The sequence below is a fragment of the Scylla paramamosain genome, chromosome 10, assembly GCF_035594125.1.
Source record: "Scylla paramamosain isolate STU-SP2022 chromosome 10, ASM3559412v1, whole genome shotgun sequence".
In the NCBI taxonomy this organism is placed as follows: Eukaryota; Metazoa; Arthropoda; class Malacostraca; order Decapoda; family Portunidae; genus Scylla; species Scylla paramamosain.
The window spans coordinates 5,682,501-5,698,366 of NC_087160.1; the positions used below are offsets into that span (position 1 = coordinate 5,682,501).

Sequence of the window (15,866 nt, forward strand, 5' to 3'; positions counted from 1 at the left end):
GGATACATAATTACACCTGCCATTAGTGTTGATAATAATTGTCTCATTGTCTTGCGGGTCTGTAGGATCTTTTCCTTTAAGTGAGGAGGGGCGTGAGTCACCACAAGACACCTGTTGAACCGAGGAAGGCGTCTTTCCCACCAGTGGCTGCCATGGTGACCGCTGCCAGCTGTAGGAGCGTCCACAAGCTGGCGTAGCGGGCTCTGTGTAAATTTGCCACCAGTGCTAACTAAATATGATATGTGTGCGAAGTCACATCACTGCATAACTACTTTGATAACACCACCTTGAGACGAATCTGTTTTGTACCGCTGTCTTGAGGGCGAGGCATGGCTGTGTGAACACCTGGCATCACCAGGTGTGCTGGATCGCCAGGGGCATTTTTTTCAGTGACTATGATCAGTTTGCTACTGACAGCACTCACTTTCGTTATACATAACGCATATCCTGCTCCACATCCTGTTCTGTCACAAGGCGCAGCATGCCACTTGTAAGTGCATCTACGGCAGGTATCAGGCAACACGCGAACTCACCTAAAGCATAGCAAACATGCATGTACTCGTATGTATGCACGTCCACGAGGTGGACTGAGTACTGAGTTCAAAGGCACTGTTTTGATGGCGGCATTATCCCTGCACATCATGAAGGGCAGACGTGCGCTGCGTACTGGCAAGAGACGTGCCTGGTGGCTAGCGTATGCATGGGAATACCCTGGCAAGTACAAGTTACTGCCCCGTGGGTACTGAAGGTGAGTCGGCATCTCTGCAGGAACGTCGGCACATGTTGCGTTTGCCGTGATGGCTCTATTTTTTTTTTTTTTTTTTTTATTAGTATTGTTGTAAAGGAGCTCCTGATGCAGAGCACAAGTTGAAAGACATGAGCCAAACTGAGGTATTGCTGGTGCGTCCATCTCCTTGTTACTGTGATGCGTCGCGCCGGGTTTCCCCAGGAACGCCCCATTTCACTGACTGCCCCGCCAGGACCAACATCGTTTGTCTTGGCTCATTCTTGTTTCAAGGTCCTCGGCCTTTTTTCAGATATTGTTAATCTCTGACTGGCGTTGAAAGACTTAACAGGCATAACTGACAAACTTATCGGCACCTTTATAATCAACATCGGGAAGGTAACTTGCCATATTGTAGGAAGAAGGATGGCTCTGGATGCTCACCACAGTAAGGATAACAGCCGCTCGCAGAAACCACAATTACTCAGTGCCCCTCCTCAAGCACCCAGCTTTCTCAACTAAATGTGTCGCTTCTCATGATGCACAAAATCTTGATCCATTTAATGGTCAAGTTAACTGATTTGGCACCAGTATTATCTGGTCATAACAAACTTTTCTTCTTCTCCTTTTAAGGTTGGTTTAAAATACGAGTAATTGTAATTCCAGTTTGGTTTGTACCTCCAGGATCATTCGAAGGGATCTTCATCAGGACGTGCGGTGTCATGGTGATGTGTAATGCTAAGTCATGGAGAGATGCCAGGAGCAATATTTCTTTCTGAAAACCTGTTCCCAGCGTGGCTGTGTTGAGCTCCACGAGGCCCCGGCAACAGGAACAAACACTTCACTGTGGCTGCGACAACCAACCACCGTAATTTTATGTTCTCATATAACATCCTGGACTCGGCCCACGATGACACTCCGTAATAGAAGGCGATTTTTCACTGTAGGTTAACCAGACGAGAAATTCCCGAGGAAGTTAAACTGATACACTGATAATAAGGCATTGCTTTGAGCAGAATGCGAGACTCCACGTCTGATGGCACTGGTATGGAAAAATGCCGTGTATATATTACTCAGCTGCAAGACGACAGCTCCTCGCATTTCGTTCAGAAGTTCAGAAGAGGAGTTTAACTTCTCTTTACCGGTATCGTGCAAGAGTCACCGTCTTACACAGGTGGCTAAGGTGGCAGGAACATCTCTCTGAAGGAATGGGTTTCTTGACCTTTTGGAGTGAATCACAGACATAATCACAGAATCACTGAATATGCAATAACCTCGTCACGACAACCGCAGGACAGCAAGAAATAAAAAAAAATAAATAAATAAATGAAATATAAATAGATTATTATTATTATTATTACTATTGTCATTATTATTATTATTATTATTATTATTATTGTTATTATTATTATTATTATTATTATTATTATTATTATTGGTGGTGGTGGTGGTGGTGGTTATTATTATTATTATTATTATTATTATTATTATTATTATTATTATTATTGTTGTTGTTGTTGTTGTTGTTGTTGTTGCTGTTTTATTATTTAATTTTATTTCATTGTTATTTTTCCATTATTATTGTTGTAGCTCGAGGGAATACGCCACTTGTCTTTAAGTAAGGAAGGGCACACACTCGCCACATGTTGGGGATTAAAAGGGAGGAAGGGCACACACTCGCCACATGTTGGGGATTAAAAGTGAGGAAGGGCACACACTCGCCACATGTTGGGGATTAAAAGGGAGGAAGGGCACACACTCGCCACATGTTGGGGATTAACTGATCTAACCCGTAACTGTAAGAGCAGCCTTCGTCCTTGGAGCGCCACGTGCCCGCCAATCAGGGAGACTCTTCCTCCATTACCTTCCTGCGGCGAGCGTCAGTCAAGGCTGATTGGTGCGTGGAGGCACCAGACAGTGTAGCAGCGTGCGTCTCGTCTTGTTAGTCTGCTGTCACTGTTTTAGCGGAGGCGTCACAAGTATTTCCCTACTAGCTTTTCCTTCAATGTCATCCTTGAAAGGAGAGATAAAATGAGCCTCGCTGTCAATGGTATTGTTCTTTTTAAGTCACTCGTCCTGGCACCATAAAGAGCGTGACCTTTTGATTGCACTGAGTTTCTTCTCTTCAAACTTGATAAAATGGTGTGGCGCAAGCTTAGATAAAATGTTGGACAAGCTTAGACGATAATTTCGAGAGACCCCACTAAAAGTCAAAGGAGTGGTGCCGTAATTCACACCTCTCCGTGCATGTGCGTGAGGTCACTGGAGTGAAGTAACGTCCCACTGTTACTGCCGGTCACAGGGCTGGGCAGGTGTTACACAAGGAGCGTTTCCGTCGTAAAGCTGCTTGTTCTTCGAGACGCGTTCCTTCCACACTTGTGATGGAGAAACCTTCGTCAGAGGAAATTATCTGTCGATGACGAATTCGCCAAACTAACCGTGGAGCGAAGGTGTTCCTACAGAGACCAGTGGACAGACAGCCTTTGTTGTGTAGGCTTTGAAAACGACACGGATAAAGGACAAACAGCAGCAGACATGTGATCCCTTTCAAGGGTATTTGTAATAAGATGCACTAGTAAATTTAAGCTAAAGCACGTAAAACAGTTAAGGCTAAATTTAGAAGACGAGGATGCAGCTAAGTTCTGGTGATTAGTGTAGTAAGGAGTCTTGAACACCATGCAGTGTGTTAGTCAAGGAAGTAAAAGCTGACCCAGAGATAATGACTTGGTCTTAACAGCCTTAACTAAACATGTGCGATAAGCATCAGTTACCAACACTTAAATTTGTTCAGTATATTCGCGAAATGTCGTCTAGATAAGAACTGACTAGGCGTCCTGTTATGAAAACCGAAATATGGCCGTCAAACTTTGTAAAGCGGACTTAAATTAACATTACTTCCGTTACGTAATCACGGAAGAAAATATGAACCATGTCCTCGATGTTATCAACAGACCTTCTAAACTTTCTGCTGCTCCAGTTGGGCGTCACCAGTCCCCGCCTTAGGTATCGTTTGCATCTCGTTACCCCCATCCCCACCCGCATGTCTCTATTGTATTCATAAACCTTCTTCTTGGTCTTCCTCTTCCTTTTCGGCGGGTCTATCTCCAGCATCCTCCTCCCCTCGCACTCCTCTTTCATCTACACGTGGTCAGACTGCAAACTATACAGATATTCTAAAAGCAAATAAGTATAAGTATGTTTACGTCCCTCCGCAGTTAGTCTTACTTTCTAGTGGGTCTCTAGCATCCTCCTCTCCACGCACTCATCTTTCGTATGCACATGAATAGACCGCAAACTACAGACCACAAAGATTCTTAATGCGAAGACATTTATACACGATTAAGTCCCTCCGCAGTTAGACGGATACATACTGATCGGGAAGAATGTTGATTTCATGAGTCCTGCTTCACTGAGTGACTGATTGATTGATTGATAATGTGGTGCAACAACGAGGTCATAAAGCGCTGGTAACAGGACAAATGAGCGCTGTAATATATAGCCCACAACACACACACACACACACACACACACACACACACACACACACACACACACACACACACACACACACACACACACACACACACACACACACACACATATATTTCTCTCTCTCTCTCTCTCTCTCTCTCTCTCTCTCTCTCTCTCTCTCTCTCTCTCTCTCTCTCTCTCTCTCTCTCTCTCTCTCTCTAACACACACACACACACACACACACACACACACACACACACACACACACACACACACACACACACACACACACACACACACACACACACATTCAACACCAAACTAGTCTATACGTATGTTTGATGCGGTAAATGATGTAGTAAATAAATAAAGCACCACGAAGGTATCTGCATTGGTCCCCACGCTCGATTCGGGTTGAAGATAAACAAGTGAAGTGATAGGAGAATAAAAATTAATATATAAGAAATAAATACATTGAATAAAAATAAATAAACTAGGAAAAAAATCTGTGAGCCAACCAACACTAGGAAAAATAATCTTACTCAGGAACACACACACACACACACACACACACCGGTCGTGTTAGCATACATTCTTCTTATCTTAGTCTTTCCGCCGTGCTCTCTCTCTCTCTCTCTCTCTCTCTCTCTCTCTCTCTCTCTCTCTCTCTCTCTCTCTCTCTCTCTCTCTCTCTCTCTCTCTCTCTCTCTCTCTCTCTCTCTCTTAGATGTGCCAGCCAGCATTAATCATGGTTTCCTGTGAGTTATCGTCTTTGTGGTAAATCTTATGTTACGCAACTCATCTCCCTTTAGAAAGCAGATACAAATAAACAAAAGCACCCCCTGAGCACAGTAACAGAGACTAGACAGTGATAACAATGTCCAGATGGCACCACATGTAGATAAGCTATCCCAGTTAGTTTTGGGGTTACGTTACGTTAGATAAGGTCGGATAACTTCATTGCGTCGAAACGTTTGCTGAAAATCGGTAAGTTGATTGATTCTGTACATTTTATTTATTTAGGTAGTTAGGTAGTCAGTTTTTTTTTTTTTTTTTCTTTCTTCTTTTGTTCCCCCTACTCGACGCACAAATAATGCACTTTGACTAAATGAACAAAAAATAATAACTAAATGTCCTGCTTGCCCACTATGATAACTAAATGTCCCTCATGCCCACTACGAAACTATGATAACTAAATGTCTTGCTTTCACTTCTTTGTCCGTCTTCCTGCACATCACGCATCTGACTTTTCTTTTATACATAATTACTCACTTAAATCAATATACGTTCCATAAATAGTAGATTATTTTTGTACTATTTTTCATGCTGCTTCTTCTTCTCCCGCCACTTTTCCATCTCTTTATTATTATCAGTTTTTAAGAGTAGATTCGAAGTCCATGTAGTCTGTATTCTTGAACACCATATAATTATCTAGAGTCTTTGTTATTATCAGTTATTAACAACAGATTCGAACCCCGTGTAGTCTACAGTGTGAGATAAGTAAGGTAACCCCTTCTAACACCATCTGGCTGCTCAAGTACTAGCGTGAAAAGACTGCAGTGGTGTAACAAGAGTGTCTCATATTCTGTACGACGACTCCAGTTGACCATAGCTCCTTTGACAACTGAGAGAGAGAATAAGTGTCGTATGTTATTCAAATAATTACACCACATTGACAGTCGGAAGAGAGAGAATAAGTGTTTCATATATTCTTGTAATACTTCAGATAGCTACAGTTTTTCTGACAACTAGAAGAGAGAATAAGAGTGTTTCAGATAATACTACTTCAAGTAACTGCACCTCTTTGACAGAAGGGAGAATACTAAGTCATATAATTTACCAGTACTTAAAATAACTACATCTCCTTTGACAATCAGAATAAATGTTGAATATAAGAGAGGAAATAATTAGACATGTAGTTTTTACCTGCCTTCCTTGCTGCACTTGACCTGTCTACCTATACCCGGCTGCTCTGAGTCACTTCATGCCCTACTTAGCTACGCAGTTCGACCATGAGCCCCCTCCCCCTATCCACCGACGCTTTCATGTCCTCTCAAGCTGACATTTAAGCCCTTCCATTCCTAATTTATTTTAAGCTCAGCATCCTCGATTTCACGTAGCGTTCAAAACTCAAAACAAGTTTATCGTGGCCGCGATCTGAAGACACGCCGAGTAAACATATGTATGTACGTCGTACGATGTGATATGGGTGAACTTTACTCTTTCATATCCGGAGGCGCCCATCTAACCAGAGTAGCATCCTTAGAGAGAGAGAGAGAGAGAGAGAGAGAGAGAGAGAGAGAGAGAGAGAGAGAGAGAGAGAGTGTGTGTGTGTACGTGTGTGTATGTGTGTGTGTGTGTGTGTGTGTGTGTGTGTGTGTGTGTGTGTGTGTGTGTGTGTGTGTGTGTGTGTGTGTGTGTGTGTGTGTGTGTGCTGGTAGTGGCCGTGACATAAAGGACTAAATATGTAACATAAATAATCCTGTAGGGAGAGAAATACGTAAATATACGTAAGGTGTTGCCATTTTAGCGTTGAAATAGTACATGTATTACTAGTGGGCGTATGTAGTAGTAGCAGTAGTAGTAGTAGTAGTAGTAGTAGTAGCATTAGTAGTAATAGTTGTTGTTGTTGTTGTTGTTGTAATAAAATCAGTAGTTGTTGCTTTGTTGTTATTGTTATTATAGTAATAGTAACAGTAGTAATACAGTAGTGGTGGTAGTAGTAGTAGTAGTAGTAGTAGGAGGAGGAGGAGGAAGAAGGGAAGATAGTAATTGCGGTAGCAGTAGTAATAGTAGAAGTAGTAGTCGCTAACGCCATCTGGGAACAGCAACCACGAGCACGTATGTACAGTGTCCGCGACGTGGTTTGAGCCAAGTTAAGGTAATAGCAGCACTTTGCAACTTGCGGTAGCGTTTCCGGAAGCGAAGTGTTGAAATGCCTAATTCTGGCGGGAGTTATGACGCGCGCGGTGATACTGCAACTTGTGGCCTGTCGTCAACTACGGCCCGTATTCTAAAACGCTTTGTTTTCTCACCGGGAATGTTTTCAAAGGCCACGGAGATGATTAGCCAGGTTCTCAAGAATTATTTTAATTTTAATTATATAGAAATTTTGTTAATCTGTCTCGAGAACCGTACAAACACCCTTAACAAGTTTGTAACTTCAACTAAAGCCTCATGAAAGTAATGGAGGTACGGCACAGAAGCGTTTCAGAATAGGTCCTATGTACATATTACAAATACCAATAAAAAAAATAACAGACAAATTGCGCATTATTATTCTGTACTTGTGTATCAGCTTAGAAAAAATATATATATATATATATATATATATATATATATATATATATATATATATATATATATATATATATATATATATATATATATATATATATATATATTTTTTTTTTTTTTTTTTTTTTTTTTTTTTTTTTTCTCACGACGATGCCGTGTGTGTGCCAGCACACACACACACACACACACACACACACACACACACACACACACACACACACACACACACACACACACACACACACACACACACACACACACACACACACACACCTCGCGCGCGCGGGACACTGGTTGACCAGAGATTATAAGAAAGGATGTCCTGTGTGTGTTTGTGTATGACTAATAAGTCTCTTTACAGTGCAGACCATAACTGAGTCACAGACAGAAGGGCGCTGCAGGTGTAGAAGGGAGGGGAGGCGCTACGGGGTACAGGAGGGAGAAAGCGAGCGAGCGAGCAAGGGAGGGAGGGAGGGAGGGAGGCGTTACAAGTTTTCTTTATGCAAGTCACCGCAAGACGCAAGACAAAAGTAAATAAAAATACATCTGGTTCCTTCCTATTAGTTCAAAAATAACGTCAGTACATACGTTTGTGGCCTCTTATCGCTTTTTTTGGGGGATTGCCCTGCGTTTTTTATTTGAAACAGGATGTGTGATTTACATTTCCAGATTATTCAGTTTATACTTTTGGAAGAACGAGTTCCAGACTAAGGTGAAGGACTTGACATCTCGTCTAGCCAAGGCGTGTAAGCTAAACAAGAGTAATTTTTGCATTTTGATCTGTAAACAAAAACATAATGACAACAGATGCAGTAAATATACGCAAGGATTCTCGTAATAAAGTGTGTAATAAAGTCCTTATATGTCAGGTGCAGCATACCACAGCAACGGCGATCAGGCTGTTCACAGTTCACGGCCCGCTGCGCCATGAGGGAAGGTGGAGTGCACGGGGAGGCTGGCTGGCTGGTGGGGACGAGGGGAGGGAGGGAGGGAGGGGCGGGCGTGTGGCGTGTTGTTAGGGGCGGCCGTGGCCTTCACTATCCCGGAGGCTGTGGTGGTAGTCCAGTAGGAAGTGCTTCGGGAGCTGTCATCACGTCTCTTCACTTCTTTCCCCGTTTCTCATCCCTGTTTCTCAAGTGTCAGGATTTGGCGCACCGCACGTATCTTCTTCATTTATTCTTACCATGGTTTCCTTTGTCGCACCCTCTTGGAGTGAATTGTGTTCCTGAGGGCTTGTTGGTGTTTCCGTTCGTGTGTGTGGATCATTATTAGGTGTCTTGCTTGGTGTATCACGTACGTCACGTCCACGATTCTGCCGCATGACTGGCGACGGTAGAGATTGTTGTATTGATTGTTAAGACCTATATCGATTTGATAAGTTTCGTCGATATTTGGTTGGTTTGCTGCTTCATGCTTAGAGAGAGAGAGAGAGAGAGAGAGAGAGAGAGAGAGAGAGAGAGAGAGAGAGAGAGAGAATTATTTGAAGATCCCTCGAGACATTCTTATCGACTATTTGTTTTGCGTTATCTTTAGGATAATACATATGTTTAATGGTGATACATCATATTATTACTATGACTGGTTTATTTGCGGTTCCCTATGAAGATGTGCAAATGTGTACGCTGTAAATTTTTGGGTTGCTTTCAAAGTGACATGATAGAGTTTAGCTGACTTTTCCCTCGCAAAAAAACTCGTTCCAGAATTACTGCGTCCTTATCCCTCAACGCTGATACACAGACAACAGCAAAGTAAATCGAGCACTCAAGACAGAATAGTGGGAGTCGTTGCAAAGGTTTATCCCACGAACAGTATTGGACAGGGAAGTGCTGGTTGGAGGTTTTGGGTGGGGAAAACGTGCGTACGAACATATTGGGAACTACAAGATGAGTGGAGGTCTATCCTTGGCAGTCCTTATATAAAACACACTTGCTTGTATCCATCTATCATTCTTAAACATAAATAGACCAATCATCTTTTAAAGCTCCCTGTTGACCCGGCACTGACAACCTGAGTGTGGTAAGGCGTCATTCTGTGAGGGAAAGAATGTCAGTAATAACAGTCATCATTACCTAACCCAGTCACGTAGTATTAGACGCTTTGTTCTCCCATCAGGATTATTTTCAAAAGCCACAGAGGTGATATATGATTTCTCGTGTTCTTTTGAGTTTTTTTTTTTCTACTGACAGTGAAGAATTCTTATTAAGCTACTACTAGAATCACGAAAATACCCTTGAGATTTTAAAATAACACTACAGCTTGCTAAATGTTGAGGATAGAATGAATACAAATAAGAATACGAACCTTATTGTCATCTATTAACCACATGCATTCGCCACGATCTCTCGTTCTCAAATACAAGTGACTTGGTTTACACTTTTTTTACTCGAATTCGGTTTAACGCGATATTAAACTGGCTTGAATTTACACGATGTTTTCAGTTTAGCACGATCCAGCGCTGTATAAGGGTAAAAATTAAGGGATTCTTTTAACTTTTTTTTTTTTCGTTTCTAGTGTTTGATATTTTATATTTAAAGTTAGGGTAAACTGCTGGAATTAGTATTATTCACTCATCATATAACTAGACTTACGGACAAGATTGTAAATTTTAACTGGTTAGATTTTTTTTTTTTTTTTTTTTTTTTTTTTTTTTTTTTTTTTTTTTACACTATTCCTGCTTACTAAATACCTGCAAGCCCTTATTGTGTAAACCGAGAGTCGCCAGTAAGTCCCGCCAAGGGCCGCTCTCAGGCTGCATACTGTGCGGAGGATTCAAGGGGCTAGGATAGGATAAGGGGATGAGTTAGGATAAGGATTGAGATGAAGTAAAAATAAATAAAAAAGAAAAATCTAGAATAACAATAGAAGGTAATGACTGATGATCCAGCTTTTGAGCCTAACCTAACTGCCAAGCATAATCTTCCAGTGGTCAGAGCAGTTAATTAAGAGCGTTCCTAGATTAACGCCATGTATAAACCCTCAGCTGACTCCATTGTTGTAAGTCATTATGTAGATCAGACGGCAAGCGTGACTTAACATACATGCCTGGTTACCGCGTGGTCTTCAGAAAGGGTAGGAACGAGGGCCTCTGCAAATTAGATTTAATGCCATGTATAACCACTAGTGTTTTAAGGTCTTATGATTACGTATCCAGCTCACATTACCTGACTGGGGATGTTCTGATGGCTGAGTATTGGAGTGGCGTGGCTCGCGTCTGATAACTGGACCCTTTCCTCAAACAATGCCACGTCTTATCTTGACTATGAGCTCCAGTGGATCGTCTCTCTCTCTCTCTCTCTCTCTCTCTCTCTCTCTCTCTCTCTCTCTCTCTCTCTCTCTCTCTCTCTCTCTCTCGTGTGTGTGTATGCTTTTTTAAGGACATTTTCATCATTCCATTGATAGCTTAACAAGGATTCTGCCTCTTCAGTTTTGAGAGAGAGAGAGAGAGAGAGAGAGAGAGAGAGAGAGAGAGAGAGAGAGAGAACTAAACTAAACTTTCCTGTGGTCTGAAAAGTCCTTGTAAGATTTTTTTTTTTTTATAGAGACGTCGCAGTGAGGCTGATAGATACCTATCAGCGCCAGCATTTTTAATTGTCTCCGATTTCCTGGGGCAAAGGGGTGTCTTAGCTAAATTTGAAATCGATGTGCAGGAAAAGTACAGCATGAATTGCTGCACAAGTGTATCTAAAATAAAAAACATAACCCTTAATATTAATATTCATACTTACTGGTGTATGATAAGGCTTTGTTAATTGAATTATAAGATAAAACTAAAAATAGGTAATGATTTTTTTTTTTAAGTAAGTATGATCAGTAAAAATAAAAGGATGTTGATTTTGGCTTGTGCATTTTATCTGGGAATGTTGAAAAATATCAGATATCACTGACACGTCCTGTATATGAAAGTAATCAGTGAAATATAAAAAGAACAGCACCGCTGGCGGACGTACGACATACTTATCTTGATCATGATTCTTCAGTTAAAGAAAGCGCCGCGCGCCGTTAGGAAGGAGTGTAAAGTGTAAACAATAGCCTCTCAGTTCTGCCGATACAAAGGCCTTTACTTTGCTTTACTATATCCAGAATAGGATATAGCTCGTTCTTTCAGGAATTTTCTTAATTCCGCTCTAGTCCATGATTGTGGCGGTGATGTATCCATTGTGCAGGGTAGTTGAGTAAGCGTGGTCCTGTGTTTTGGTTTGTTCGCTGCCCAAGTACCCGAGGATAGTGATCGTACCGCAAAACTAAAATCTCTGATACAAAATTATATTTTCTTTACATTAAATGGATTTGCCTGTTGTTTAGTACATGAAAATGCAAGTATATATTAGTATACTTCCATTGAGGTCAGTAGAAAATTACAGATTGCCTGCCTTGATACACTTATAGGCTCTTTTAAGAATATCATCTGAAATTATGAATAGAGGCTCAAACAATGTCATGTGCTGTCAGTTATCACGAAATTAATTAACTTAAAATTCAGACGCATTACTGTGCAACGATACACCTTTGTAAGCATGTAAAACCTTGCCCCAAAAAGTATTTATTTTCCGGCGAGAATTAAAAATTCTGGCGCTATCTGGTATCAAAACGCTCACTGCGACGTCTCTGTCCAAATTTATATTAGTGAAGAACTCTGCGCTATAATAGGAATTATTTTCAGAGGCCAGAGATAATTAGTCAGGTTGTGTATATGTTCCTTCCATTGACGTTGCACAAACTATCATTGAAATCGTGAAAACTCTTGAAAACCTCAACTTTCACTAGAGCTTGTTGAAAAAATACCTAGGTAATCATTGGAACATTTGAAAGTATTCGTTTTCCTGGCTATAACGAATTGAACAACCTGTCTACTTCTACGCCCTTCAGTTAAAAAGAATATTGTAGTACGTCTCCAGATATTGTTGAGTTCTAGATATAATTGATAGCCTGTGTCGGAGCTGATCCGATCTATTGGTGTAAATTCCTAAGATGGTTTTTTTTCCTACCTCCTCCTGTTGATGTGTCCTTTAATTTTAATCTGTTTATTCGTTTATCTGCTTATTTCATTTATATATTTTTTTTCACATTCCTTCGTTTCTTTTGATTTCTTCCCGACTCTTTTCCTCACGGAGTGTCTCCGCCTTCACTTGTTTCTGTTTTGTATTCCTAACGTGATGTGCTGCTCTCTCTCTCTCTCTCTCTCTCTCTCTCTCTCTCTCTCTCTCTCTCTCTCTTCTTATTTTCCATAAGTTATACTTCCCTCTTTTCTGCCTCTTTCTTGCTGACAAATTCAAACCATACTCATTTTTAATCATCTGTCCCTCGTCGTTTCTATGTAATTGTTGCAGTTTTCATGTATCATCATTACCATTAGAACCTTCAGAAGTGTCCCTAGTTTTCTGTTTCTTCATCACATGCAGGGATTTTGTATCTTCTCCCTAAAGATGTCTTCCATGTATTGTAGGGTATTGCTCCAAATGAGTCGCATGACTGTCTTCCGAACTTATCCGAACAACTGTTGCGAAATATTAACTTCCCAGCAAAACGGCATGAGGATTGGAAATATTACTTGAAAAGTCAAAGCCTGTTAACATTTTCTGGGTTGTTGATTATGAGGAACTTTATAATTATTATTATTGTTAAAATCACTACAAACTATTTCCTGTGGTATGAAGACAGAATGCATGTTGATATAAGACAGCGCAGCAGCAGTGCGATTTGTCTAAGGGAGACGACGGCGAAGATTTACAAGCTCTCCGTCAGTGTTCCCTCACGGCAGGAACCGAAACGCGTCTACATTATTATTATTATTATTATTATTATTATTATTATTATTATTATTATTATTATTATACTTCGGTTTTTCGTGAGTTCCGTCAGCTCGTACCGTCATGGAAGTTAATTTTTGTATAAAATTTCCAATGTTATATTTAACACTTCAAGGTTCTCTTTTATGTCCTGCAGATGATGGACCAAGGCACTGAGGGTCAAAGTCAGCTCTAACATTGCCAAGCTCCATGGCGAGTGAACGTCAAGCCCTGGTTGCCCTGTGGCTGTGGCTGGCCGTCCTGACGCTGGCCACCACCCTTTCCTCTGCCTGCCCCATCTGCTCCAAAAATTTTCAGAGTAGTTATTGCTTAAACACATCTACACCTGAAGAACAGACCTACTCCTTAAAATTATCAAACTATAAAAATGCCCAAGAGAGTGCTCTGACCTACAAGTGTCACTATTTAACCGAGCAGATGTACCTCACTTACCACCAAGGATGCAATTTTTCCACAGTTCAGTATGTGTTATTCCAGCGATGTCCATTACCTAATGTCTCATTCAGTGACATCTTTGCCCAACTTGGAATACACCCAGAGAAGATTTTAGAAATTAATTTTGAAAATATTGGTACAAGAAGAGATTTGGAACTTGAAACCTGGCACCTGGATGGACTTGTTAATCTCCAGATCTTACAATTAAAACATAATTTGTTCACTTCATTACCTCCAGACGTCTTTAAAGCAACTCCCAACCTGGAACACTTCCTTTTTTCACAAAATGCTATGCTTACACTTCCTGAAACTTTATTTGCACATACACCAAAGCTCAAGACGATTAATTTATTGAATAATAATTTTGAAAGTATACCCGACAATTTATTTATCAATCTTTCTAATTTGACTGTTTTAAGATTGTATGGCAATAATCTAAAGGAGATCAGCCCAAAGCTCTTTGCTAATACGCCCATGGTATACAAATTAGAGTTATCTTTTAATGGAATAACAAATGTGACATCAGATGTTTTTAAGTATCTTCCAAAACTGCAACATTTATTCATGAAGTTTAATGATATTGAATTCTTACCACCAGACATATTTCATAACTGCCCTGAACTGCAATCTTTGCATATGCATTATAACAAACTGAAGTCCCTTCCTTCAGAGCTCTTCAGTAAGTCAAAGAACATAAGTGATTTTGATTTTCAAAGAAATGAAATTATGGAGATTCCTGAAGAATTATTTCATGGACAGGAGAACCTGACTATCTTAATGATGCAAGAAAATGCTCTCGAGAATATTCCTGATGGAGCCTTTAAAGATCTGACTAACCTCGAGAAACTGTTACTGCAAAACAACCCCATCAAGAGTCTGCCACCTGGGAGCTTTGACCACCAGCGTAAAATGAAAACACTTAATCTAGCTAACACTAGCCTTACTGATCTGCCAGACAAGATTTTCAAAAACTGCGAATCTTTAGAGGAGATTGACCTTTCAAACAATCAATTGAGTGAATTGAAGAGCACTGTCTTTCCTCACCCTGCTACAATTCTACGCATCCTAAAACTCAGTCAAAATAACCTGTCTCTCACAGCCAGAACAAGTGAGCCACAAGCACAGGAGGGCGGGGAGATCATTGTGGAGCAGTTTCCTTTCTCAGACCAAGTCAACTTAACTTACCTTATTCTTAGCAGCAATAGAATCCGCAATATACCTCATGCTCTGAGAAATCTGAAGAAGTTGAAGCATCTGGATTTAAAGAATAATAGCATTGAATACCTGGATTATTATGGATTTTTATTTAGTTCTGATACTACTGCTGATCCAAGTGATGCTCCTTGGAATCCACTTGAATTGCCACAAGCTCTTCCCACACAAGTCATTAAAATTGAATTAAAAGATAATCCATTGATTTGTGACTGCAGTCTTTATAACTTTGCACTATGGTTGCAAGGCAAGATCTCTGAAGGTGATGTCCAGTTGGATGTTGTTGATAATGCATATATCAAGTGCTCTATGCCAGATGACAGGAGCGTCCAGAAATTTGTTATGACCTTAGACTTAAACACACTCGTCTGCAACAGAAAGGTATGCCATCCATCCTGTACTTGTGTCACAAGGCCCCATGACAACATGTTCTTTATGGAATGTGTTCAGCAAAGGCTTCAGGGTATTCCTGCACTAAAAGCATATCTACCACAAGGTAACTATTCAGTCACCCTCAACTTGAAGAATAATTCCATCACCAGTCTGGAAGGTCTCCAGAGACCTGAGTACTCCAATGTGGTAAATCTGACAATGGCTAACAATTACCTCAAGTTCATCAATGAAAGTTACTTGCCAAGAAGACTACAGGCTTTGGATGTTAGTGGCAATGGTCTCACTCATTTCTCTAAATCTCTTATTGCCTTTTTGAATGTCACCAATCCCACCTTGAGCCTTAGTGGGAATCCATGGCTCTGTGACTGTCAGCTGGTGGACCTCTACACCTTCTTGAGGGATCCTCTCAGAAAGGTATATGCAGCAGAACAATCTTTTTAGAAAAAATTTAAACTATTTAGGTATTTGATTTTTTTTTTTTTATTTCTAATAAGGGTGTCTCCATAAAAATGCCTTGGTTCTCTCA

At 40.6% G+C, this 15,866-nt stretch overlaps 2 protein-coding genes across 4 annotated transcripts in view; one reads left to right on the plus strand and one right to left on the minus strand.

Moving 5' to 3' along the window:
* LOC135104160 (uncharacterized) overlaps positions 1-10,776 on the minus strand; it is a 47,526-nt gene extending 36,750 nt beyond the window's left edge. Inside the window, exon 1 of the mRNA XM_064011237.1 lies at positions 10,655-10,776. The gene's annotated coding sequence lies outside the window, so the exon portion shown is untranslated. The remainder of the gene's footprint in view (positions 1-10,654) is intronic.
* The window catches only part of LOC135104157 (protein toll-like), a 21,110-nt gene that overhangs the window by 1,210 nt on the left and 4,034 nt on the right, over positions 1-15,866 (plus strand). For all 3 annotated transcript variants that reach the window (XM_064011222.1, XM_064011221.1, XM_064011223.1), the window contains exon 2: positions 13,437-15,754. In XM_064011222.1, coding sequence (XP_063867292.1) covers positions 13,490-15,754 — 2,265 coding nt within the window. In that variant the 5' untranslated portion in view covers positions 13,437-13,489. The remainder of the gene's footprint in view (positions 1-13,436; positions 15,755-15,866) is intronic.